The following is a 27,952-nucleotide window of genomic DNA, read 5'->3' on the forward strand; positions in this document are numbered from 1 at the left end:
AGCAGTAAACCTGGTTACCTACAGTATCAATATGAAAAATGAAATTAATCATGTTCAAGTTTCTTACACTGTCTTCCAGAGACACAATTATTTTGTTTCGATGGCAATGGGAACAAAGTAAACTTGTATAAATATTTTCAAATAACTTTGCTCTCATATTTGTTTATTGTAAAAGATGTACAAGATGATCATTCAGAGAAACAGGCTTTCACATTTATGTGTTTACTCTATATATAACTGCAATACAGAAGGAATTTATGGCCTCTAAAGAAGGAATATTAAAGCCTCTAAAAATGGGGTAGAAAGGTATGAAAACATTTTTTGGACATTTCTAAGCCAATATTTTAGTGTGTTGAGGCTTATGATTAGTAATGTTAAAATAAAAAAAAGAACACGGGAAAACATGCCAGGTTTGTTCTTTCAATCGCTTTTGTTCCTTCCCCAATGTTTCATAAACAAAAAATTATTATCAATCCTTCAGAAGCAGGAAATAATAGATTATTATTATTAGCCATATGGTGCAAGGAAGTCCGAGGCTTATGCTGCACCAGACAAAAAAAATTTTCTGAGTTACCCTGAGAGAGAGATCAAATGCTCACTGATTATTAATCTGTAGGATGGAACTGCAGTTACACAATTCAGCTTCCATATCACTGGATCCTTTTACAGCTCTGCATACTCAACATGTATATTAGCTTTATGTGATCTGGTCTTATTAATTTAGGCCTCATGACAGGATTCGATATGGAATCCAAAAATGTTACCAACTGTTAAGTAGTTATATTGTGTGGGAGTTTTAGACCACTTATAGTTAATTAATTCTTTGTATATGATAAAATTGTCTTAATAACATTTCATATGGTTTAATTAGTGTTATTCATTCTTTACATTAATTTAACTTGGTTATTTTATTTTTATAATGCTTATAGTACTGCTGACCAGTAAAAAATAAATTTTAAAAGAAAGTATTATTTTTCTGTTTTTACAAAAAACCAGTTCAAGGGCAGAACTTTATGGAGTAAAAATTACTTAAGTGGAAATTTTTTTTAAAATAATTATTTATTAACAATATGAAAATAGCTTTTAGATTTAGGGTGCATATAGTATTGCATTTAATATTTTTTATTTCACATTTCAGAACTTTTTTTGTAAAATTCTAGCAACTTTGTTAACTATGTATTGTTTTCAGTTTAACGAACAGTCGGTTTGAGAGAGAATTTTACTCCCCACATAACCTGTTAAAGCAAGGTATGACTATGTGGTTAAAAAAACTTTATACCAGAAAAAAAAGAAGCCATTAAGCCTCGATCTAAATGAATAAACATTTCCAAATATATCTCAAAATTAAATTTGGCATGAGATAACATCCACCTTACTACACAATTTATAAGGTAAAATACAATTTTTAAATTCAAATCAATAACTGTGCTTTTATTTATGGAAAGTGAATGTCCATGCAAACTTACCTCTTTGGTTGCATTGAAAATAGCATTATACATTAAAGATGAAGCTGCTACACTTATAGAAATATTGCCTACAAAAGGAATACAGACTTCATAAGGCAACTTACAATACATAATTCAAAATGAAAAAATAAATCACAGTTCAATTTAAGAGTGTGCAAGTGCAATCAAAGTAATAACAATGATCTGAAGAGACATACTCTGATTTGGTTCACCATGCATTAGAAATATTCACGCAAGAAACGGATTGGTTTACGGACAGGACTGGATTCGAAGATGGTGTGTGTCATAAAAGGAATGTTTTTTTTTTTTTATTTAAATGTCAAATTTTGTGAGAATTTGGGAGAAATGTGCAAGTAAAACAATTTGGATAAGTCAAGTTTATTAGGGTTGAGATTATATCTAGAACAGCAGTTTCTGACAGGTTTAAAGAATGCAGGTAGGATATCAATGATGATGGGAAAAACAGCGATTAAACTCCTTACAAGATGTATGAAAATTTTCAAAGGTTGATTATTTTGCATCATTTGCATAGGCAGTTATCTTTAAACATAATTACTGAAGAGTTAAATTTATCAAAATAAACAATAAGACATGTTTTCTGGATGATAAGCTGCACCCCTATTTCAGGAAAAAATATTTTATTCCATATATTAGTAACACATATTCACAAGTGCTCACTAAACAAAATATAAGTGTAGAACAATCGTTTAACTTGTAGAATGCCAAAAACTGTTCAGTGCTGCTGTTACACTGATGTTAACTTTCACCATCCTCAAAGAAGTGAATCATTATATGAAATTGACAAATGGGCCGGTTTCAAAACAATGTGAAAAACACTTAAAAAATGCAGGCTACAGAGCTTGGTAACTAGGTATCTTAGAGGGGATATCACTGAGGTCTATAAAGCTCTGAGAGAAGATAGTAAAATGAATCGAGTGAAATATTCATTGTTATAAATAATGATATCACTAGGGAAAGTGGTATGGACCTATTCTGGTTTGCATGAAGTTTTCATTTAGCCAACAAGTTGCAAATTACTGAAACAAGTTACTTCCATGGGTAGGTTGAGGCTAGCCATTTTGGAAAATTTAAAAGGTTAGTTGAATTAGCATCTGAATGAGTGGAATACGTTTTTTTTTTAACTATTAACTTTTATTTATTTGTTTTGGTTTTAATTTGCTGGTGCAGGAAAAGCTTTGTTGCATTATATAGTAAATACCAATATTAACTATAGTCATCAAGGATCAAATCTAGATCTCCCTAAATGAGAGGAAGAGAGATAAATTTATGAACACTCACACACAAGCACAAACTTCTGTGTGTACTTTAAGTTAAAAGAAAATACATGATTGTATAGAGAATCTGTTATTATATGTTAATATATTATACCCCCACCCCAACCAAAACATTTCATGTAGCAATTTTATTTCCTTATTAAATATTATCCCAGGGTTCTCTATACAGCCTTGTGTTTGCTTTAAGCTATTTTGAGTTCTCTGTAACATGAATAATGCCTTTCATACAACAAATTTTCAACAGAGAATTACAGATGGCAAGAACTGCTAAATGAACTTCCGGTTCATTTAGCAGTTCTTGCCATCTCCAACTTTACACTCCAAGAAACCAAACTAAAAATGTTCTTTGTGAAAATGAAATTGTATTGGAAATAAATATATTAAGCACATTAACTAAGATATATTTAAATGCAGCATCGTGCCATATAATATTAGCAAGTATAGATAAACAGCCACCTCAAAATATTTTCACAGAAAATGTCTTGAAAGGTTTAAAAATTAAATGAACTTTTTTTTTTTTCAGCAAAAATATTTGCTGCAATGAACTTTTCAAAAATCCTATTTTTTTTTTAATGACGACCCGAAACACAAAAGACATTAGAAATCATTGTACACTAATACCATGAATGGGTTGAAGGTTGAGAATGTAGATTATAATTTTAAAGGAATATGTACAAAGGAAAATTGTTCCAAAGAGAAGCAAAAGGGATAAATAAAGGAGATGAGAAGTTAGTTTGGAGTGTTTAAAATTGAACTGCGAATGGACATTGATCAACTGAAACTTGGCTGGACTGGCTTGAATAAAAGAGGTGAAATTATGGATGCTAAACAGTAGCGGGTCATTATTAACTTGATTGTCCTCTTTTGTATAGAATCTAGGAGTTTAGGAAAATTTTGGTAACATCTCCATATATACACGGTGATCACTGAATTATGAGCACCTACCTAATACTTCATAGGTCCTCCTTTTGCCCTCAGTACAGCAGCTATCCAATGTGGCACTGATTCAACAAGATGTCGGAAGCGTTCAGGAGGTATGGCCAACCAAGCTGTGTGTAATGCGGTCAGCAATGCAGGTATGGAGGTAATTGGTGTATCCAGATGCCTGATATGCCTTTCCATAGTGTCCCACAAGTGCTCTATGGGATTGATATCGGGAGAGTTAGGAGGCCAACTGATATGCTGGAAGTCAGAACTGTGTTCCTTAAACCATTCCTGCACAACAAGTGCCCGATGGCTCGGCGCATTGTCATCTTGGAAGACACCATCGCCATTCGGGAAAAAGTGTAACATAGTGGGGTGTACACAGTCAGCAAGCAGTTGACGATAGTGAAGACCACTGATACGTTGTTCCACATGCACCAGGGGTCCAAGTTCCTGCCAGTGAAACATGCCCCACACCATACAACCGCCTGCACTTTTGATACCATGCATGATGGATCAAGAGTCTCATGTTGTTGACGCCAAATCTGTACATGACCATCCACGGTGTGGAGTAAATAACATGACTCATCTAACCAGCACACCTTCTTCCAGTCTTCTAACGTCCAACTTGCATGCTCTTTGCACCAGGCAAGTCTTTCACACCGATGAACTTGGTTAGGAGAGGATGCCGTAGGGCTGGTATAGCCCATACGTCTGCTGTTATAGCCCATACGTGCCGACGCATGGTCATGCCAGATATTGTTCCGGGTTGGCCCATGTTGTATTGAGTAGTCAACTCTTCAACAGTGCTGCGCCTGTTCGCATCGTCAGACCGGGTGCTCACCTCTAACATCAACCTTTTGCTGACCTTTGCAGTTGTGCTGTCAAGTTGTTGTTTGACCATTATGATGCCAGTCCTGGTACACTTTAACTACAGCGGCTCTCGAACACCCCAGCATTTCAGCCATTTGGGAAATCGATGTACCAGCTCGTCTAGCACCCACAATCTGTCTTTTATCAAAGTCCGATAAATTCTTCCTTTTACCCATCACACTCAGGATTTTACTACCTACCGAACCACTGACACCTTATCTATGCTACGTAGGTCGACTAACTCCGCACTTTCATACCTCACGTGGTCAACGGGTCACATCCAGTTTTCATAGAACAATATTCCAAGGTGGATGAATTTTGATTTTGTACAGAGTTGGTTTTTGTTTATACAAAAAATAACATTGAAAGTGAAAGGAAAAAATCTACTTTTTTGATTTAGTGGGATCACACATTTGTGATGTATGTTTTTGATGATCTGTGTGCATGTATACCAAACAAGGTTAGAAGTCAGGATTAAACAGCATTTTTAGACACTCTTGTACCACATGAATAGTTCAAAGTTGGTTTCTCAAGTGCTTGTGACCTAATTCTCTAAATCTGAAACAATGGTGGCCTATCATCACTCATTATAAGGTCACCTTCATCAAATTTAGGGAATTAGGTCACAGTGAAAGGATCCAGAAGAGGCCCCAAAACAACCTTTATAAACAAATTTAGCATAATTAAGTTGCAAGTACTTACTAAACTAACTTTGAATTATTCAAGTGGTGTAAAAGTGTTTTATTATATTTTAACCTATGGATAATCACGACATACTGCCATTCCCAAATTACGTTAGAAGTCAGGGTTATCCCCATTATCTTCAGTAAGGATACACGAGCTTATCAAGAAATTTGAGTGTTACTGAACATGAGCATGGAAGCAGAATACACTTTTTTTTTACTGGAGAATTACCTAAAGTCAGCTTTAGGTAATTCTCCAATAAAAGTCAACTGATGGCGAGTATTCAAGCAGTTGTAGCTATTTGTGCAAAGCAGGGTTTCTCAAATTGGAATGTGGATTACAATCAACAGCGTTGTTACCACTGGCAAAACTATGAACAAGAAGTTCATTAATATATAGTAGTAAAAGAGCTGGTGAAAGAACAGAAACTTGGGAAACCAGCATAGCTCAAACGTTAGCAGAGAGAGAGCCATCTATTATCACTTGCAGTGAGCAATGAGAGAGTATACTGGCTACTAAATTGCAAAAAAACAGAGGACAAAAAGGTGAAAGCTCCTTTTGACTTTTATGATAAATGCAGCCAAAACTATTCGAGCTTCCTGGATAAATGTCTTTATCTAGCCTATATCAAGTGCTTTATAGCAGAAATTTGATTACCTTCACTTGCCACACTTTAGCACCGAGTACATATCTGTGATTAGTACTCAATGGTAAAGGCACTAATCAGATACTGAAAGGCTGTGGGTTTAAATTCACCATGAGCACAAAAAAGATCATATGTTTTGTCTTTAATAATAAAAATACTGATCTGTGCTCCTTAAATTTTTTTGTAGTCTTCTCAATACTTCTCTACATGCTGAACTTTTGTGTGAAGAGCCACATTTTTAAAATTTTGGTAATTTGATTTAGTACATAGCAAAAAAAATACATACCTGTTACTATAGTGTCAGCATTGATGTAAGCTACAGCTCGTGAATATAACTGCGCTATATTCTCCTGAAATTAAAACCAATATTTATAATGAAGGTGTGCAGTTGAACATAATACAAAATTATGTTATATTTCATTACTATTAAACACTGTTTATTGATCACTTACAGTATAAAAAGCTTATGAGTCATCCTTTCTTTGTTTGACATCTTAGTAAATGGTGTGAGCAGGGCTGCATCCTTTAGGCATGTGCAACTGCTGCAGCTGTATTGAATCCTGTGCATCAAATTTACAACTCACCATGAATTTATTTGGCACATTGTAATTTAATTCTTCTAAATATTTCTTTACCATTTTTAAAACATGATTTGATAGGCCTTATAACAGTTCTGGGTATAAACTTACTTTAAACATGAAGTGGTACAATAGTTCATGCTGGAGATTCAATTAGCAATAAAGAAAAGAATAAGAAAAAAATAATAATCAAACAAATACTGATTTTCTCTGTCATGAAAAAAAGTTTAGTTGTTGGATTATTTGATTCTCTTTCACCTCTTCTTGATTCCTCTTAAAACTCAATGTCATACGTGGTGGGCTATATGTCAGTTTACTGACCAGAGAGGAAATTTTGAAAAAAGTAAATTACCAAAAAGAGCTTTAACAATTCACTTAAATGTCATAAATAACATCATGTAAATATAATAAAATAACATCATGTAAATATAATAAAATAATACAATCATGGTATTGACTTCAAGTTTTAGATTGTGTGCATTATTTCTTGGTAAAGCAGCAATATGGTCCACCCAGTATTCTAATTAAATTAGAAAAAGTGTACCAAGCAATTAAGAAAACTATTATCAGCAACCTGCTTTTCCACTATGCACTCACTGGACTTACACAGCTATCAATTAATCACTTTCATGTGTAATTTCAGTGTGTCACCTGCAATCAATTTGGCGCCTCCGTAGCCAGGTGGGAAGGAGCAGCAGTGCGTAGCACACGCTTCTTGATTAGACCCGGGTTCGAGCCCGTCACCACCAAATACGAAGGATGCGGAAAGGTCCGGGAATGACTACCGCATATCCCGGAGCAATATGGCCTTAGTTGCTAATGCTCCTAAAAACCAAATAACAAACAAACAAACAAACAACAGCAATCAATTTGATCAATAAATATGCAAATAGCTGAATGTTCCCACCAACAGAAAATGAACACTCATGACTGGCAAACTTTGATAAAGGTCCAAGGGCATTTCTTTAAGGATAAATGAGTTTATAGATTTCTTGGTATTCCCAAAAGTATGAGTAATATTTCAATTCAGGTGCTTAAAAAGAAAAAGCTGCAGCACACCTGGGGAAAGAGTGTACCAGAAAATCAACTTTCATTTCAGCTAGTTAATGAAAAATAGCCATGGCAACAAACAAAAAAAAAAAAAAAAAAAAGTGCACAAACATTAAGTTCTGATCTTCAGCCCAAGAGGATAGCTGCATTAACTGTATATTCCATATTCCATGTTGACTTTAAAATTTTCTTAATCTGTAATCATGAGAGAAGGTCATTGTATAACAGTAAGGCAACTGTTGTAGTAAGGCAGAGATGTTGAGAATATTAGTAGAAGAACACATGATATATATTTTCCATGACCATTTGTATATGATACGTGTTTGTTCACGCTTAATCTCAAGGCTACTCTTACACCTGAGCAACAGCAAGTTCACATGGAGGTTTTTAAGGAGTTGCAATGGATCGTCACAACTGAAGATGGTGAGGTTCTGTACAAGGTGATATCAGCAGATGAAATATGACTTCATCATTTCAATCCAAAGAGTAAGCAACAAAGCTCTATTTGGAAGTCTATCATTGCCAACACTGAAAAAATCAAAAGCTGTGGCTTCTGAAGGAAAGGTTACGGTCATCTTTTTTTGACATTTTGACATTACCAGCATGTTGTGCCACGTCAAACAACTGTTATGAGACCTTACTACAGAACTGTATTACACACTTTGTGGAATCACATTCATTGCATATGATCACAATTGCACACAAGTGGGTGGCTGCTGCATCATGACCACCTGAGAGGGCATAAATTCAAATTGAGGAAAGACAGATGTAGGATAGATGTGCGGAAGTTTGCCTTTAGCCAGCAGGTAGCTAGTTGGCGGAACAGACTTCCATCCTTTGTCGTGGAAGTTGATGGCCTAAATAAATTTAAGGCTGAGCTGAACAGGTATTTGGAACGAACAGAGGGGTGAAATGGGAGTGTTTTTTTTTTTTTTTTTTTTTGGCTGATGCTGCATAAGCTTGCTTTCTTGCATCATATGCCTCTACTAATGCTAATGTGAGACTTCATGTTGCTCAAATGTCATCGAGTAATTAGCCAGCATTAATTGTCAAATGTGTTCCTCATCCGCCCTACAGCCCTGACCTTGCACCCTGCTATTTTCTTTTTTTTTTGTTTTTTCCTTTTTTTTTTTTTATTTCCAATGTTAAAGAGAGGGCTGTGAGGTAAACTTTTCCAGTCATCAGAATACATCAGAGGCAATTCTCAAATGCATGTCAAAAAATAGCTTCCACCATGTTTTTGAAGAATGGCAGAAATGCTGGAGTAAGTAGTCATTAAATGGAGACTACTTTTAAAAGGACATCAAAATATAAATGATTAATAAAAGGTATGTTGTGGAAAAAAAAATTATGATCATTATTGAACAGCACTCGTACTGCACAACTTTCATTTCAGACTAACAAGAAATAGTTTACTGTCAAAATTTTCTGAATTTGCTATTACTACAAGAGTTGCTGCTCTTTCTGTTCTGAAAGAACACTTGGCAAATGTCACTTCAACAGCATTACTATTCTGCCAGTATCACAATCAGTTAACGGGTTGATTCTGACCAATGAACACCTATCCACCATGTCTATCATTAACACAATAAAAAAATTAAGTGGGCAAAAAAAAATTTTTTTTCCCGAGCGATATCACATAAGCTTGCTTCCTTACATCACTTTGCCAATACTAATAATAATTACTTTTAATTCTTACACAAAGCTAGTTCAGATATAAAACACTAAAAATGTGACCTAGTAGGAAGGACTAATAACGAATAACTATAAGACTAAATGTATTAGGCTATGGTCTTTTCACCACTATTATATTTGGATAAGCTCAGCTCTGCTTATATAATATTGCAAAAGCAAAGTTTTGTAAAATCAGCAGAAACAAATAAAACTGCTACAGCCTGTTGGGACTTGAAAATAGAATCCCAAAGCAGATTCAGAAAACTGCTTAAATTTATTTGTATGGTATCACTGCGCTGTTTACCTACAAACTATATCTTAGAAATATACTGCCAAAAATGGGAATATGCGTGAAACAACTGGATTTCAGATAAAAACTAAAGCATTAACTTAAGTCTGCAAATAAGTACAAAACTGCATTTCACACCACCGAGACCAATGATATACAAACTGACTCATTCATTTTTAAAACTATATTTTAGAATCCAGAAAACAAAAGACTTCAGTCAGAGTAAGTTGATAAATTAATAAGAAATCATTAATAAGATGAAAGTGGGAGCAACCATGAAACACTTGCAATAAAAACATAAAACTATTTTTTTTTTTGCCATTTTTAATATCATTAATTAAAAAAAAACTATTTGTATACTTGCCTCTATCCACTCTGTTGAACCCATCAGATTATACTCTTCCGCACCCCAGCTACAAAATATTATAGTTCTCCTTGGCCTCCAGCCTGTAAATGAATATTTTATGACTGCTAGTCAACACCTAAAAATTCATATACAAATCATTTAACTATATTATTTAAGATATTAAATTTAAAATAAACTGCTTGTAAGAAAATGTAACATTAGAAAGAATGCAAAATCCCTTTGGCATCAAAACATTGATTATTTACAAGCAAAGGTTATACACACTTAACTTTTAACCCTTTAAAATGCACATAAATCCATGTCGAACTGCTTCATTATTCATAAAGCTGTTGCAGATGTGCTAATCAAGACCATCTGCTATATGATGGTCTTGATAAGCACACTAGACACTATTACAGCCTCTAAATGGTTGTAGTAGTGTTATGTATTTTAAACAAATAATAGATTTTTAGTGACAGTATTTCTAAAAAAAAAAGTAGAACTTTCTTGGGAAGCTCAGGGATAAGGAAATTTGCTCTATCTCAAATATTAAGATTATTAGCATACAACAGCATTATTAGTGGCAGCTAAAATTCTGCTGGATCCAAAATGGCCAGAAAGATAAGCTAGTTCTCATTTATTAATTCTTTGCAGCTGTTTGTAGTAACCTATCATCTAATTTCAAATAGTCAAGAAATTTAGGCAGTTTGGTTAGCTTCAAGATTTTAAACTTCATTTTGATAAATTCAGTCCTGTAACCACAACACTGAATTACCCTCTCACCTTTACTGGGATGTTTTTACACAAACTAGACAAGCTACATGGGGGGGGGGGGGAGGAAGAGAAGCTGTACAACATTTATAGAAGTAACACAATTATAGAAGTCAGCTGCACTGCATACCAACATTCACAGCAATCAAGATTTAATGTCAACAGGCAATATATTAAATAGAATAGAGAACTGAGATAGGAGTATAATTCTGTTCTAGAGTCAGACTCATGACAGAATAAAGGCCATTTCAATAGCCTTGAAAAAGACATCCAATGGTAGATGTTCAACAAATCTTAGGAGCCACTGAATTTCAAGTAACTGTTCTACTTGAAGAGTGCATTTCAATTACCACCAGGATTCTTGATCACTTATTAACAGCATGAGAACCCATTATAAGTAATGCCTGGCTGTCAGCCCAACTCCTTTGCTGGATACCAATTATCAGGTATATGAGCTTTCCCTGACTTATAATTCTAAGATTACTGATTTATTTAACATTATTTATACCTCAACTTTTTTGTTCATCAGCATACCTAATTACACAACTAATACTATATATAAAATACATTTCTACCTAACTTATCCATCATATTTGTTCATTCATGCACACTTTCTCTATATAGTGTCAGAGCTTGGCATTACTGCATTCGGTACACCAGTGTTCCATGCCAAGACTTTTTATACAAAACAATATAGGGCAAACAAACTACAATTATTGTATTAACAAGTGGTTACATCTTAAAGGATTAAAATAAGATCATAAGGTATACACAAATTTTGCCTATCACTTCTCTTGTATTAGAATGACAGATAAAAGTATAAAAATGAACTTCAATGCAATCATAAAACTTTTACAATTTTCTTAAAAATAGAGAACTTACCTTCCTTTAAAAGTTTTCCATATACTCTTGATAATTCTAAAATAGCTGCAGTTCCCCCTGAAGATTCTACTGCACCATACATCCATGCATCTCTTCGACTTCCAATTATAACATAGCGATCTGCAATAAAGATAAGAAATTTATGATAATGTATTCATTGCAATACAATTCTTAATTCCCTAAGAGCCATTAATATAGACTAATTTAGTCAAACGACTGCTTGGGATTAAAATAAAAGAAGCTTGACATACCATTGGCTTTTAATTTTAAAGCATTAGACAGCATGGACGTATTATGTTTCGTAGTACGAGCAACAATTAATTAATAATATTAAGTGACTATTTCATGAAGGCTTTTTTTAATTTATCGAAATATTTCCAACTTTATCATTACAGCAAAAGAAATTTTTACAGTCATACCATAATCAAAGGTAAATGCTGATAGACTTAATCCAACAGTATGGGAATTTTACAAATACAGGCACTCCTCGACTTGCATACTTACCGTATTTCCCCATGTATAAGACGCACCTTAATTTTGGGGCCCGAAATTTGAAAAAAAAAAATGTATTACATAAAGTTATTGAACGCAAGTTTTATTCATCATAAAATTCATACAACTCCTCATCACTGTCAAAACTCCCATCCATTAGCTTGTCCTCATCTGTGTCTGATGACGAATTACTGTCTTCATATATTGCCTCGTCCTCAGTTCCATCTATGGCATTTGAAATGCCACACTTCTTAAATGACTTGACAATGATAAGTACATATCAAGATCTGGGATAATATCAAGATCTCAATCTTGATATTATCCCAGGATCTTTTCACCCAGGTACAAACTTCTCCTATAGTTGGTTTCTTCACTCTTCCTGCTGGTGTCAAATTGTCCCCAGAAGACTTCATCCATTGGTTCCATTCGTCTCTCATGGCAGCTTTGAAGGGTTTGTTAATGCTGACATCAAGTGGTTGGAGCTGGGATGTCAAGCCTCCAGGTATGATGGCAAGTTTTGTTTTTTGCTCTGCAGCAATCTTCTTTGTGTTTTTTGTTATGTGTGCCCTGAACTGATCAAGCACCAATAGGGCAGATTTGCGTAAGAGCCCACCTGGTCTCCTGCTCCAAACTTTCTCAAACCAGATCTTCATCTCATCCTGATCCATCCAACCCTTGTCATGAGTGTGGACAATCACTCCTCGAGGAATGTCTTCTTTTGGCATTGTTTTGCGTTTGAAAATCAGCATAGGAGGCAGCTTGGTTCCGTCGGCACAACAAGCTAGAACAACTGTATAATGACTCTTTTCATGTCCACTTGTCTTCACAGTTACAGTTTTCACCCCCTTCTTATCAACAGTTCTGTTACTTGGGACATCAAATTGAAGGGGGACTTCATCCATATTTGCAATCCCAACTCAAACTGATGTGTCTTCCGACATTGAATGACAAAACGATGAAATTCAAGGACCTTCTGCTCATAGCTTTCAGGCATCTTTTGGGCAAGTCTGGTGCATGTACGCATGCTTAGTCCATTCCGTTTCATGAATCCGAAGCACCAATTGTGTCCTCCTTTGAAATCAGTAACTTCTTTTTCATCAGCAATTCTTCTTGCCTCATGCTGAACCATATTTGTGGACACAGGAATTCCAGTTGCCCTTTGCTCTTCAATCCATATCTTCAATTCCCTCTCTAAATCAGGCTATTTTGCTGACTTGCCTCTCATGGCCTTCTTCTGCCGTGGCGTTTTCAGTAGACTTTCTTCATCCCGTAGCTAGTCTCGGCTTGTTTTCTCAGTTGGAGGAGGACCAAACTTACGTTCAGCAGCACAATTTCCATTCACTTTTGCAAACTGGATCACTTTTAACTTGAATTCAGCACTGTACGAAAATCTTTTCTGAGCCATTTCTGGGCAGAACGTGGCAAAACGTAACCTAATATACCGGTAACAAGTGCGAAACAATGAACACAAAGACAACAAGCGCGAAAAAGCAGGAAATGCAAGTAAAAAAATCTACAACCACTGTATAAGACACACCCAGTTTTTAGACTCCAAATTTTTCGAAAAAAGGTGCGTCTTATACATTGGAAAATAACAGTAATCAGTTTTTTTTCATGTATGTAAGTCCGTGTACTTAAGTCCAACTTCGGTCTTGTAGATACAAACTACATGTACAGTATAGTACAATGCACTGAGATTATAACCCCAACAAACTTCATCATGTACAGCATTTTACGATTTGTAACCGAGTTAAATGAGGCTGAAAAAAAAAAAACATACAATGAATAATAATGTAGAGTACAGTATTTATTCAAAACTAATTTAATTTAAATACAATACGTAATTTAATTTAATATACGATCAAATCACTTTACGATGGACTATCCAAAATAAAATACTGTTCACTATACGATATGTAGTAAGCGCCGTTCATCGTGATCACGTTTGTGAAATGAATTTTAATTATATTAAACGGCTATTTTAATAAGCGAAAATAGGAGAAATATTATCCACAGGCTAGTAAAGTAAAGATATAGAGCACAAATTTACACTTCACTTCCTCCAATTAACAAAATTAAATAATGCGTGAAAATTGGAAGAATATTTCCCACAGGTTAGCAAAATTAAAAACAAAATTACGCTTACATACATAGCTTAATTAATAGTGTAACTAATTGATATTTCTGTTGACCGACATGGTTTTTTTGGTTGTAATATTTAAAACAGTAAGAAAATAAGCATTCAATAACAGAATATGGCAAGCACAGATTGCAATACGATATGTGCAAGTGAGATACGGAGTAACAACTTTACGAAGCTCAAAAAATAGGAATGAAGAGAAGATTCTGAAAATTTATTTAGGTTTTTTTTACGATTGAAGATTTCAGTGAAGGGTAAGCACATTTCACCCATAATAATGTAAAATTCCACAGAATTCCAGCTATCGGTATCATCGCAAATTCAATAAGATTGAGTTTACTACCCGTTTATAATAGATTGCAGTAACAGAAAAGCCCAATAAACCGGAAAGTGCAAATTGTTTTTATGTTTTATGGTCGTGACCTCCAGAAATCTGCTTTAGAAAAATATCGTGAAGGCGTTCAAAATTGATTCTTATAACCAAACATAAGAACAGCTTTGTCCATATCTGCGAATTGTACGTAAGTCGTTTGTATGTAAGTAGAGGAGTGCCTGTATATATATTTTTCAAAATTATTTTTCTTCTTAACATGCATAAACTTATGGTTTATGAGTAACATGTAGGTTAGTGCAAATGCATCATTTTAACATAGCTATCTACCAAAGTAGTTAAATTAATTAATAAAATTGGCACTGTTTTGGTTATATCTCATATTGTGAATGCCTTCACAACAAGCTGCCATGGTATTGTACTACCTCGAATAAATAACACTTCACCAGCGGAGAAGACTACTGTTATTTATTCTCAGCGGATACCACCACCCAGATGGCACCGTTTCAAAGCTTGTTGGCTTCTCTTCGGACTATAAAATATATAAATATTTTATAGTCTTTATCACTGCACACCATCAGGCATCTCTCATATTGTGAAGTTATACTTCACGACTGGGTTGTCACTATTGCAACACCAGGGTACCTGCCCACCCACCGAAGAGAAGCCAACAAGCTTTGAAATGGTGCCGGCTAGGTGGTGGTATCCGCTGAGAATAAATAACAGTAGTCTTCTCCACTGGTGAAGTGTTATTTATTCGAGGTAGTACAATACCATGGCAACTGTTTGTGAAGGCAGTCACAATATCAGATATAACTAAAACTATGCCAATTTAATTAATTAATTTAACTACTTTGGTAGATAGCTATGTTAAAATGATGCATTTGCACTAACCTACATATTAGTCATTCTACCTTATAGCATGAGGCCTTTGCCCTTAAATATTTTATAGACTTATGGTTTATTTAAAAAAAAAGACATACTGTCAATTAACTCCTACACACATGGTTACATGTCTGTATTTCACAACAGTGCTCGAAGAAAATTACCTGGCTCTGTTTTTCCTCGTATGTAGCCTAGAGCATTATAAATAGTCTTGTTAACGTATATATTGTTTATTTCTAGATGAAGTTTCGAGCCATTCTCTGCAAATCCTGGTCCAATATGGTAAGCAATATCAAATCCACCTTTCCATGCAACTGGTATATCCTGACCACCTAAAGCACTAAATTATAATAAAGTTTGATCATTAAAACCTTTCCCCATATACAAGAACTAAATGGCAGTATAAATTTTAACAATATGTAATCATATAGAGATTTTATCTAATTTTTCAATATTGACCTAAATATTTAAGAAAATTATAAAAAAATTTTTTAAAATATTTCACTCACTTTAATAACAAGGCAGTTAATTTTTATACACTGAAATAGTTTTGCATTACGAACACCCCAAACATGACTTTGTGTGTCTGCTGCTACTGCCACATAGCACACTTTCTCTACATAAGGGCAGAGCCTAGCACTCCCACATTCAGTAGACTGGTGTTCCATGCCAAAGAATGGGCACAAGGCATAATCTTGACCATTTCTTTGGAGGGGGGGGGGAGATACCTAGTACAGCTGCCACTGTTCCATGTAGCCATGTTTCATGTATATCAAGAGTGGGCCAATCATGGAAGAACCATCAGCTGAAAGTCCCATGCAGGTCAGCTAAACAGCATTGTTTGGCTGACCTGCATGGGTCAGTTGCCCCACTGAGGCACCTCTGTTCTACTGTCCAGCAGAATAGCCCCGGGGGTGACGCTGGGGCAATTGGAAAGCTATATTCTTGCAGATTGTAAGAGTGCCATAATTGTGTGAGACACAGTTGTTTTCTTGTTTTCCTTGTTGCCCAGAGCCGAAGGCTAGCGTTACTGCTCATACCTCCGCGCGGTCCGGGGCGGGCAGGTAAGGGGGGAACCCCTTGCCTGGCTGAATTGAGCGGTTACGTAGGGGACGAGGTTTTTCGTTAATTCTTCTAAATTATTCCGAAAGGATCAGGAGGGAGTCTATAAAATCTCTCCTGAGTTTATAGAGCATTTCCGTGCCCTTTCAAAAATTAGCCTAGGAGACACGAGTTGTCCCCGGGACCGTTGCCCGTTTCACTTGGGTGGCGTGTAATTTTAATACACTGAGAACAGTTTTCTCGTGTTTTTAATTATTCCATTTTGGATTGAGTTGTCTCTGGCTCCCTGCTCATATTTGGTGTAAATATTGTAAATAGTTTTTGATAGCCAAATTTTGTCTGTCAATTTTAATTGTAAATCTGAATTTTTATTTATACAAGAATGTCATCCTCTGATGAGTTAAGTCAAGAGGAGTTGTTGGCAGCATCAAGTGAGGTTACGGAGGAAGAACATATGGAAATTGCAAGAGAAGTATTGAGTCAGGCACAGGACTTAACGGAGATTGAGGTGTCTGCTGGTCGTGCTTCGCGGAGAACACCAGTTAAAACTAGATCTAATTCGTTACCTGAGTTGCAGGGTACTCAGAAAGAAATTAGAAGGAAGAAAAAGAGAAAGCAGGGTGAAGTGACTTCCGATGGAGGAGGGAGTGTGAAAGGGAAGAAGAAAAGAAAGAAGAAGAATGGTGTGAATGTGTTAACTGAGGACAATGGTTTTGAGTATATTTATAGAACTAGAGAGAGGTTGCGTTCTTTTCTATGGGATGCGCAAAGTAAAATACCAACGGCTGCTATAAGGATTATTATGGAGATGTGGGATACAATGGAGAAGACGGCCCACGGGATACATGTCGAAAATATGTTGTTGAAAGATAGATTGAAAAATGAACGTAAGATGGAGAAGGATAGTTATGCTGTAAAGGTAAAAGAGACTATGGAAAAGAGTGCGCCAAAAGTGATGATAATTAAAGCAGCATCTGACAGATACAAGACTAGTGATGAGGTAAAGATGAAGGTGCTGAAGGAGGTAAGACCATTATTGTCCTCAGTAAATGTTAGAAGTATTAGATCAATCAGAGATAAGGGAGTTCTTGTTGAGGCAGAGACTGATAAAGATATTGTGAAATTAAAAGAATGTGTAAAGATTCAAGAGTTGGGAATGAAATATTTAATACCAAAGCCAATATCGCCAAGAATTGTAATCTTTGATGTGGAAGGTGATGTAGAACAGGAGGAACTGATTCAACAGATGTGGCAAAGAAATTTTAAAGGTTGCACTATGGATAAATTTAAGGAAAGTGTGGAAGTGTTATCAGTGAATAAACATAAAGAGACACAATTGAATAATTGGGTGGTTCAATTGAGCTCGGATATTTGGAATATGTTAAGTGGGAAGACTAGACTATATATACGTTGGACAGCTTGTAAATTCAAGGAAGTTTTCTCTGTGGTTCAATGTTATCGTTGTTTGACTTTTGGCCATGTGGCGAAATTCTGTAAAAGAGAGGTAATGTGTGGTCATTGTGGTGAGAGGGACCATTCCTATAAAGAATGTAAAAATAAAAATAAAGATCCAAGATGTTGTTTATGTAGTAATAGGAATGTTGAGGCTGTCCATGTAGCAATTGATAAAAAGTGTCCTGAGTATTTGAAAGCATTAGAAAATTATAAAAGGCGGATCCATTATGGATAAGAAAATCAGGGTACTACAATTGAATGCTCAGAGGTCGAGGTCGGTAGCAGCTCAAATACATAAAGTTATGGAAGAGAATTCGGTGGCGGTGGCCTTGCTGCAGGAGCCTTATTCAGTACAGTCTTGTATAAGGGGTTATCCACAACGATATAGAGTGATTTCTGAAGGTAGGAATCCAATGACAGCTATTGTTGTTAGGGATACAGAAATAGTTGTAACTAAAATTATGTCAATGTGTGGCGAAATGTTCCTCTGTTGTGAAGTTATATGTCAGAGTGGTAGATTTTATGTTGCCACACTATATTGTCCTCCTTCATTAGATATAGAACCCTTTGTTGATTATATGGAGAGACTATGTAGAATGGTGGGTTCTTGTGGCTTGGTCATTGCCATGGATTCTAATGCTAACTCACCACTTTGGGGCGGTGGTTATTCTGATGATAGAGGATTGATACTTGAAGAATGCCTCGCTCTTAATGGGGTTGAGGTGGTTAATATACATGGCCATATTCCGACTTATTCGACAATACATGGACAGTCTTTTATTGATGTAACTGTTGCAACAACATCTATAATTAGAAAAATTAGGAATTGGAATGTGTATGAAGAATATACCACTAGTGACCATAATGTTATCCTCTTTGAGATAGAAGATAAGGATAATAATAGAATATATTGTGATTTAGAAAGATTTAATGTAAATAAAGTTAGTGATGCCAAGTGGCTGAACTTCGAACACGATTATAGAGACAGAGTGGGCTTGATAAACTGGGCAGGTTTATCAGCTGTCCAATATGTTGATAAGTTAACTGAATTATTGCAAGATTTGTGTCGGAAGTATTTTAAAATTAGAAGAAGTGTGAATCGTCCTGTTCTGTGGTGGACAAGTGAATTGGGTCGTATGCGGAAAGAAGTTTTTAAGAAGAGGAGAGTATTCCAAAGATTGCGGCGAAGTGGTGATATGGACTTGGTTGAAGAAATGAAGGAACAATATAGAATATCCAGACGTGCCTATACTTGTGCTGTTAACAACGCAAAAATTGAAAAGTGGAAGAAGTTTGTAAATGAGCAGGGATCCAGGGATCCCTGGAATTCAATATATAAAGTTTTAAATAACAGAAGAAGCCTCTCTGAAATTTCGTGCTCGATCGGTTCAGGAGAGAATGAAACTTTGTCATGGAGTGATTCTATGAGCAGGATACTGGATGGGCTCCTTCCGGTGGATATGGACAGTCTTGATGAAGAACAAGTATTGATGAAGGTACAGGTGGATGAATATTATAGTGATGAAATTGAAGAAGATGTTTCTTCACTTGAGGTAATGGAGGCTGTGTCCCGAGCAAAGGATGGAAAATCGCCGGGCCTGGATAAGTTGGAAGTGGTGGTGATTAAGAAAGTGTATAAGATTTTCCCTGAAATAATAGATAATATGTATAAAAGGTGTTTAAATGAAGGTGTTTTTCCCCATAGCTGGAAGATTGCACGGATAAAATTGCTGGTTAAAGGTGTTGACAAATTATTGAATGAGACAGGGGCATATCGTCCGATTGCTCTCCTATCTGTACTAGGGAAAATATATGAACGGTTAATAATTAACCGATTAATGATTATATATGAAAGGGCAGGCTTAACGTCGAGTAGCCAGTATGGCTTTAAAAAAGAAAGATCGACAGAAGATGCCGCCTATAGCCTGGTGCAGAAAGTGGAATGTAGCGAGAGGAGATATGTCCTTGGTATATTTGTCGATTTCAAAGGTGCATTCGACCGGCTATGGTGGGATGGAATTATGTATAGAATAGGGATTACAAAGTGTTCAAATAAATTATATAGTGTATTTAGAGAATACTTTGTTAATAGAGAAGTGATTATTAGAAATAAGTATGTACAAATTAACAGGGAAGTATATCGAGGATGTCCACAGGGCTCGGTGATTGGACCCTTTGCTTGGAACATGGTTCTCGATGAATTTTTGAATTCTGAATTATCTGGTATAAGTAAAATAGCATTTGCGGATGACTTGGTGCTTCTGGTAGAAGGTGATGCAAGATCACAATTGGAAGAAAGATCAGCTTATGTGCTGAATGAACTTGCAGGATGGACAAGAAAGTATAAACTTGAAGTATCAAGAGATAAAACGACTCAGATGCTATTAAAAGGGAGACTGAGTCAGAATCGTGCCCCTGCTGTGAGGCTACTGAACGATTCAGTTCGATATGTGAGAGAAGTGAAGTATCTTGGCCTATTGCTGGAGGAACGTTTGTTTTTTACAAAACATGCTATTTATTTGAAGGACAAAATTAGAACCCTGTACGCGAAGCTCCGGAGGATCGTAAGGGTCGATTGGGGAATTAAAGGCCGTTCTGTACATTTATTATATGAATGCTTATTTGTCCCTATTGTAACTTACGCCTCTGGAGCTTGGGTTCATAGAGTTCCTCTAGTAAGAATTCAAAAGTATTTAGTACAGGCACAAAGATTTGCCTTACTAGCTATTACTCGAGCATGTCGAACTGTCTCGACGGTGGCCTTGCAGGTGATCTCTGGGAAGATTCCGGTCCAGTATGTAGTCCTGATGTCTGGTTTACTTTATTATACTAAAAGAAATATAAGAAAAGAGATTATGGGAATCTTCTCGTGCCCTGATGAGGCAAGAAATTATGGACGAGATGATGTAAAACAGGAGAAGGTAAGGATTAAGGAAGAAATAACCTTGATGTGGCAAGAAGATTGGGATCAATCAGACAAGGGACGACAAACATATATGTTTTTACATGGTGTTGAAGTTGTGAATAAGAAAACACCGTGGTTGCAATTCGGTTTGCACGCCACTTTTTTACTGACTGGACACGGACTTGCCATGAGGCTATACCAATTGGGGCTACGAGACCGCGAATGTTGTTATTGTGGAAGTCCAGAGACGGCAGAACATATTATGTTAGACTGTGTGATCTATGAAGATTTGAGAAATGTCTTAAGACTGTCTATAGGCGGCCTGGAGAGGGATGCACTTCAGGTCTTGTTCATGGATAAACCGACGTTTCAGTATTTTAATGATTTTGTGCGAAATGTTTTTAGACGGAGATATTACCTAGATAGTAGAGGCCCGCCTCCTAGCGGCAGGGGCGGGAACTCTTCTCATTAGGATCTGTGGAGTTTATCGGACTCAAAATAGATTTTTTCTAAGAAGAGGCTAAGTGGCCAAAATTACGTGTTGAGTTGTGTTATAGTTAATTTATATTTTTTCTTAAAAAAATTGAATTGCAGACTCTGCCATAAATACCCTTTTAGACCTATCCATGGATGGGCTTCGGCCCAGGGAATGGAGGACTCAAAGGAGATACAAAATGGAATGTCCAGCAGAATAGAAGTGCACAATGGAGCAACTGACCCATGGCCTAATACTATATATAAAATCCTTGGACATAAAATTCCTGCACATCCTTGGACATAAAATTCCTGCAAACAAAACATTTAATATTATTTCTAAAGTATTAACAAGAGTAAGAAATGGATAAAAAAGGTTACATAATCCTAGAATTAGGAACAATTTTTCACTTTTAGAAGTGAAGTTTAAACAGATCCATGCAGGAGACAAAGTATAAATGCAAACAACACCTTATACTCAGAAAATACAGGAAATGAAGAAGCCAAATGCATGATTAATAAGCAGAAGATTCCATGGAACATTTTCTTGATGATATACTGTCACCAGTGTACTAACATAAATGGAACCACTCTTGTAAACACTGAATGGTTTTGATCTAAAGCTCTTATTTGTCCCCACCATAAATGTTTAATTTTTGGGGGATAAGTATGAGCTTTGGGTCAAAATCTAACAATAACCAGAAATCAAATACCCACACCCATTTGTTAGGTATAAGTGTTTGATTTATGGTTACTGTTAGGTTTGACCTTGTGGTGCACTGTCAAAAGAGGACACAGTCCAGTTCAAGAACTGGACTATGAACTCTTCCACTTGTAAATAATTCTTAATTTTATTTTAATTCTTCTTCATTTAAGTTTATTTTATTTCACTATTCACCAATCCTTGCATGTTTGGCAGAATGGGTATTTGCTTACTTAATGAACTTAAATTTATTTTTTTCTTCTATAATAAGCAAGAAAGAGACAAGGTTTTTTTTTTTTTTTTTTTTTTAATGACAATGAACAACTTGCTTCCATGCAGCGTTCTGCCAATACTAACACCACATTCAGTTTTAATATATGTTTTTTATAGAACTGGCCACTGATATTTTATGAAAGAATCATTGTGAAATTCTTACCTTAGTAAATGGAATGCAACATTGGGAGTCACTGTATGAACTGGAATAGGTGATAGTAACAAAGAACTCTCTGGAACTCTGGCAACACCATCTGGATAAATAAAAAAGCCAATACATGAATGTTCCATAAAAAGTTATTTTGATCTGCTAATCAGTCAAAATAAATTAAACTGAAAATAGATAAATTTTTCAAAATAATTAATCATAAACATTTCATTAATAGATGGCAGTTATATATTAACATGAAAAACAGTGTAATTCCAAATGAAAAAAATATTTGAGTTCCCAGGTGCAATACTTGAAATGAATGCATGACTGATTCTTTAATTTTTCAGTTCTCAGCACACTGAGAACTGAAAGTAGTGCCAGCCAACAAGAAACACATGAAATGTTTTTGTGTGACAGGCTTCTGTCAGACAAAAACCAAAATAAGTAATCATAGTAGTAGTAGTAGTGGCATGTGATGCAAGAAAGCAAGTGTATGAGCTTATGCAGCATCAACCAAAAAAAAAAAAAAAATCACACCATTCCCTGCAAATGCCTGTTTAGTTCCTCCTTAAATTTATTTAACCTATCGACTTCCATGACAGATGGAAGTTGTTCCAGCAATTAACCACCCGCTGGCTAAAGGCAAATTTCCGCACATCTATTCTACATCTGTCATTTCTTAATTTGAATTTATGCCCCCTTAGATTCGTAATCTGAACAAGTGGAAGGATCCCATCAGAATTCAGCATGCTCAATCCATTCAAGGCGTTATACACCTCAATCAGATCACCACGCAGGTGCCTAGTCTCCAGCCACTGCAATTTGAAGATGTTAAGTCTCTCTTGGTAAGAGGATCCCTTCATTCCCCTCACCAATCTTGTTGCCCTTCTCTGTACACGCTCAAGCAAATCTACATCCTTCCTAAAATGAGGCCTCCAGACCTGTACACAGTACTTAAGGCGTGGCCTGACCAATGGCTTGCTTGACCAATTTGATTGGATACTATGATGTGGTCACAAAGGAACTGGATGCAGGGAATAACTTTGATATCATATATTTGGATCTTAGAAAGGCTTTTGATACTGTTGCACATGGAAGACTGCTAAACAAATTGGAGCAGCGTGGCATTGGAAGCAAATTGCTGCTATGGATAAAGGGATGGTTGAGTGAGAGAAGACAGAGTGGTAATCAATGGACACCGCTCATCATGGACTAATGTTATTAGTGGAGTCCCTCAGGGTTCAGTGTTGGGTCCATTGTTGTTTTCTGTATTTAAGGACACTAATGGTAGTACTGCATATGGGTAGAAGTAACCCCAGAGAAACGTATCAACTCTGTGGTACTACACTGACAGTGGTAGAGAATGAAAAGGACCTGGAGGTAATTGTGCAGGCAGATATGAAGTTTTCTGAGCAGTGCAGACGGTCTGTAAGAGTAGTTCATAGTGTCTTGTCAATGATATACAGGAATTTTTCTAGCAGGGATAAGGAGGTGATTATCCCCTTGTATAAGGCAATTGTCAGGCCACACCTTGAGTACTGTATACAGGTCTGGAGACCTCATTTTAAGAAGGATGTAGAGCTGTTGGAACAAGTACAGAGAAGGGCAACAAGACTAGTGAATGGAACAACTGGAGATCCATAGCGTAACCTTGATCTTACGATTGCATAATATAAATGAAGGAGTGTATGACGGTAAGCACCATGATGTAGCTTATAACAATCTCAAAATGTTTAATTTCTTGAAACAGGTGGTTCTAAGTTGTTTGATATGGTTAAGAAAGATCAATTTTTTATCTAAAGTTAACCCGAGATATCGGATAGTAGGCACAACAGGTATGTTGTGGTTGCCCAGATTTAGAATTGGATGAGAATGGAGATTACGTCTTCTGCGGAAATGAACTGCAACAGTTTTTTCAGATGATTTGCAAAAACCGTTATCTGCAGCCCAAGTTGTAATCGTATTAAGGGCACCTTGAAGTTGTCTCTCAATCATTCTCATGTTTTGAGAGTGACAAGATATACTAAAATCATCTGCATATAAAGTAGTAAGTACAGTGGCTGGAATTAACATTAGCATTAGTAGAGGCATACAATGCAAGAAAAAGAAAGCAAGCTTATGCAGAATCAGCCAAAAAAAAAAAATAAAAAACTTCCCATTTCATCTCTCCATTTATTCCAAATGCCTGTCCAGCTCAGCTTTAAATTTATTTAGGCTATCAACTTCCACAACAAAAGATGGAAGTCTGTTCCATTCAGCTTGCTCAAGCCATTCAAGGCCTTATACACCTCAATTAGATCACCTCGCAGGTGCCTACTCTCCAGGAGCTGCTTGTTTGTTTGTTTGTTATTTGGTTTTTAGGAGCATTAGCAACTAAGGCCATATTGCTCCGGGAATATGCGGTGGTCATTCCGACCTTTCCGCATCCTCCGTATTTGGTGGTGACGAGCTTGAATCCCGATCTAATCAAGAAGCGTGTGCTACGCACTGCTGCTCCTTCCCACCTGGCTATGGAGGCGCCTCCAGGAGCTGCAATTTGCAGAACTAAAGCCTTTCTTGGTAAGAGCACCCCACTGTTCCCCTCACCAATCTTGTTGCCCTTCTTTGTACTCGTTCTAGCAACTCTACATCCTTCCTAAAATGAGGCCTCCAGACCTGTTCACAGTACTCTAGGTGTGGCCTGACCATTGCCTTGTATAACGGGATAATCACCTCCCTGTCCCTGCTAGCAAAATTCCTATATATCATTGACAAGACTCCATGACCTGCCCTGGCAGCCCGTCTGCACTGCTCAGCAAACTTCATATTCGCTGAGCAGTGCCTAAAAACTCAGTAACTAAATGACCTTAGTTACTGAGTTTATTTTTATAATGAATAGTGTGGCATTTAAAACTGAGCCCTGTGGAACACCTTCTTCTTGGATGAAGTTATGAGAGAGTGGGGATTGAATGCAGACCTGGAAAGACCACTGCTTCGGAAGTTCTGTATAAACTTTGGCATATTATCCCTGAAGCCAAATGAATATGAATCGTGGAGAATTCCATATCGTCAAGCTGTGTCTAAAGCTTTCTCGATATCTTTTGTAAGGAAGGAACATTTGACTTCGGTATTGCGAATCTGGTTTTCCATTTGTATCAAGAGGTCTACCTGTATGAAATCCACATTGCGATGAATTGATAAGGCTGCATTTGCTCAGCAACCAGGTAAGAAGAGAGTTTACCATTTTTTCCATTATTTTGCCCATGCAGCTGGTGAGGGCAATAGGCCGATAGTGACATGGATTCATTGAATCCTTGCCAGGTTTTAATAATACTATGACATATGAGTGAAAGCATTTTCTGTAAAAATCTGGTTATATAGCAGGAGTAAGACATGAAGCAACTCTTCGCTCAGCTCTTTTAGCATGGTACAGTGAATTCCATCAGGTCCAGCAGCACTAGGTCTTGAGCTGTTAAGAGCAAGCCGTAGTTCAATTATGGTGAAGGGATAGTTGTATGATTGATGGTGGTTAGTGCCAAAATTTAACTTCTGCTTTTCAGCAAGGGACTTTAATTTCTGGAATTCTGGTGAGTATGAAAATACGGCAGAGGTTTGAGAAAAAGATTCCTCCAAGAGTGTTAGCTATATCCTAAGGCAGTCTTTTTTTTTTTTTTTTTTCTTTTTTGTTGTTGCCGCATCGGCTTCTGTGGCCATAATGCACCTCCCAAAGTTTTTGCATTTACTCTGATACAAGCCCGAGGCAGGATTCGAACCCACAACCTTTGGGTTGCCAAGCAGGCACTTTACCCACCCGGCTAGCCCGGTCGGCTCCTAAGGCATCAATTGCCACTTACATTCAGTATTGATAGATGTGAAAGAGGATATCTGTTATACATTTTTCTAATATTTTTCCAGATTGTTTGTGTTTTGATGGTCCTCATAATCATGGAAGCAAAACATATCCATGATTCTCTTTTTCTTGACTGTTGAATGCACCTAGCATTGACTCTGGCTTTTTTTAAACTGGACTAGATTAGCAGTGGTAGGATACTTGCGAAAGTCATTCCAGGCTTTATTTTTCTCTAGTTTGGCTTTGTTACATTCATTGTTCCACCAAGGTTTTGGTCTTATTCACTTACTTATGGAAACTCTTGGTATTGCTGCTTCTGTGGCCTGCAATATTTGGTTTGTTATATAATCAACAGCATCATTGACACATTTGAAACAACTGTTTTTTTTCTAGGATTGCTAGCTGCCTATATTTTTCCCAATCAGCTTTTGTGAAGTTCCATTTGGCCGTCTGATTATGGCAGGGTGGTAAATTTGCTTCTATATAGTGGTCACTACCCAGTAAACTATCATGAACAGGCCAGTCAAACAGTGGAAAAAGGGCTGGTGAGCACATGAAGAGGTCAATTACCGAGCTTGACCCAGAAAGCAGGTGAAAATAAGTGGGTAGTCCAGTATTCAGTAGTGTCAGATATAATTTATCAAGAATCATTTCTAATATTTTTCCCCATTTATCATGTATCTTCTCACCCCATGAAGGATTATGGGTGCTAAAATCCCCCATGATGCAAAAGGGAGCTGAGATACAAGAGTTTCGAGGTCACTGTACAAGATGTCTTGGTTAGGGGGAAGATATAGAGAGACAATGGTAAGAGCAAAATGAAAGGATATTCGTGCGGCTACTGCTTCAAGATTTGTTTGTAGCATTAATGGTCGGGAAGGGATATGGAGCTGACTACAGTTGCAACCCCTCCATGAGCCGAATTGGTTACACGAGAAACTCGATCTTTTCTGTAGGTAACATAATGTTTAAGTGAGGTAGTAACAGAAGCGGTTAAGTTAGTTTCTTGAAGGCAAAAGGCAACTGGGTTATACTGAAGAACTATATCTTCAAATAGGCCTCTAAGGGTGGGAAAATTCATATTCACAATTATTACACTCGTACACCAACTGTTAAATTAAATTTTTTAATAAACAAAACTGAGATATAAAATATACTGTGAAATAATCTATTTACAATAAGTATAGTATAAATAAAAGCGTTAAAAGCATTAAAATAAAATATGATAAAATAAAACAATTAGACTAAAATCTTTAAAATCTTAAAATATCGGATATCGTGGCTTTCAGAGGCATCCGGTATTTTAAAATTTTAAAGATTTTAGTCTCACTGTTTTATTTTATCGTATTTTATTTTAATGCTTTTAACGCTTTTATTTGTACTATACTTACTGTAAATAGATTATTTCACAGTATATTTTATATCTCAGTTTCATTTATTAAAAAAAAAATTTTAATTTAACGGTTGGTGTACGAGTGTAATCATTGTGAATATACTGAAGAAGGCGATCCCGAATGTCATCAAGGTTGCTCTACAATTCCATTGAAGGAAACTGGGCATTATTTGGATGTAGTGGGGTCCTCAGTTTCTGTCCGAGGAGCTGTTGACTTATGGTGAACAGATTTTCTTTTCAGAAAGTACAGCTTTCCTGTCTCCATCTCTTCCTCTGTGAAGAGGTCGAAAAGTGGTTCTTCATGGTCAGTGTTTCTTTCCATTTCTATTGAGTCAGTTTTAGTAGAATCATCACTTTTTGAGTAATGTGGGTTATTATTAG

At 36.3% G+C, this 27,952-nt stretch overlaps 1 protein-coding gene across 1 annotated transcript in view; it reads right to left on the reverse strand.

Annotated features, from left to right (window-relative positions):
- Window positions 1-27,952, reverse strand: part of LOC150076946 (N-acetylated-alpha-linked acidic dipeptidase 2-like) — a 120,966-nt gene that overhangs the window by 41,535 nt on the left and 51,479 nt on the right. Inside the window, exons 5-10 of the mRNA XM_090386268.1 lie at window positions 22,362-22,452; window positions 15,491-15,666; window positions 11,479-11,598; window positions 9,844-9,926; window positions 6,175-6,238; window positions 1,467-1,534 (exon numbers count right to left, since the gene is read on the reverse strand). Coding sequence (XP_090242394.1) covers window positions 1,467-1,534; window positions 6,175-6,238; window positions 9,844-9,926; window positions 11,479-11,598; window positions 15,491-15,666; window positions 22,362-22,452 — 602 coding nt within the window. The remainder of the gene's footprint in view (window positions 1-1,466; window positions 1,535-6,174; window positions 6,239-9,843; window positions 9,927-11,478; window positions 11,599-15,490; window positions 15,667-22,361; window positions 22,453-27,952) is intronic.

Source organism: Mastigoproctus giganteus, chromosome 12 (genome assembly GCF_048544385.1).
Source record: "Mastigoproctus giganteus isolate SK-2022 chromosome 12, ASM4854438v1, whole genome shotgun sequence".
NCBI lineage: Eukaryota > Metazoa > Arthropoda > Arachnida > Uropygi > Thelyphonidae > Mastigoproctus > Mastigoproctus giganteus.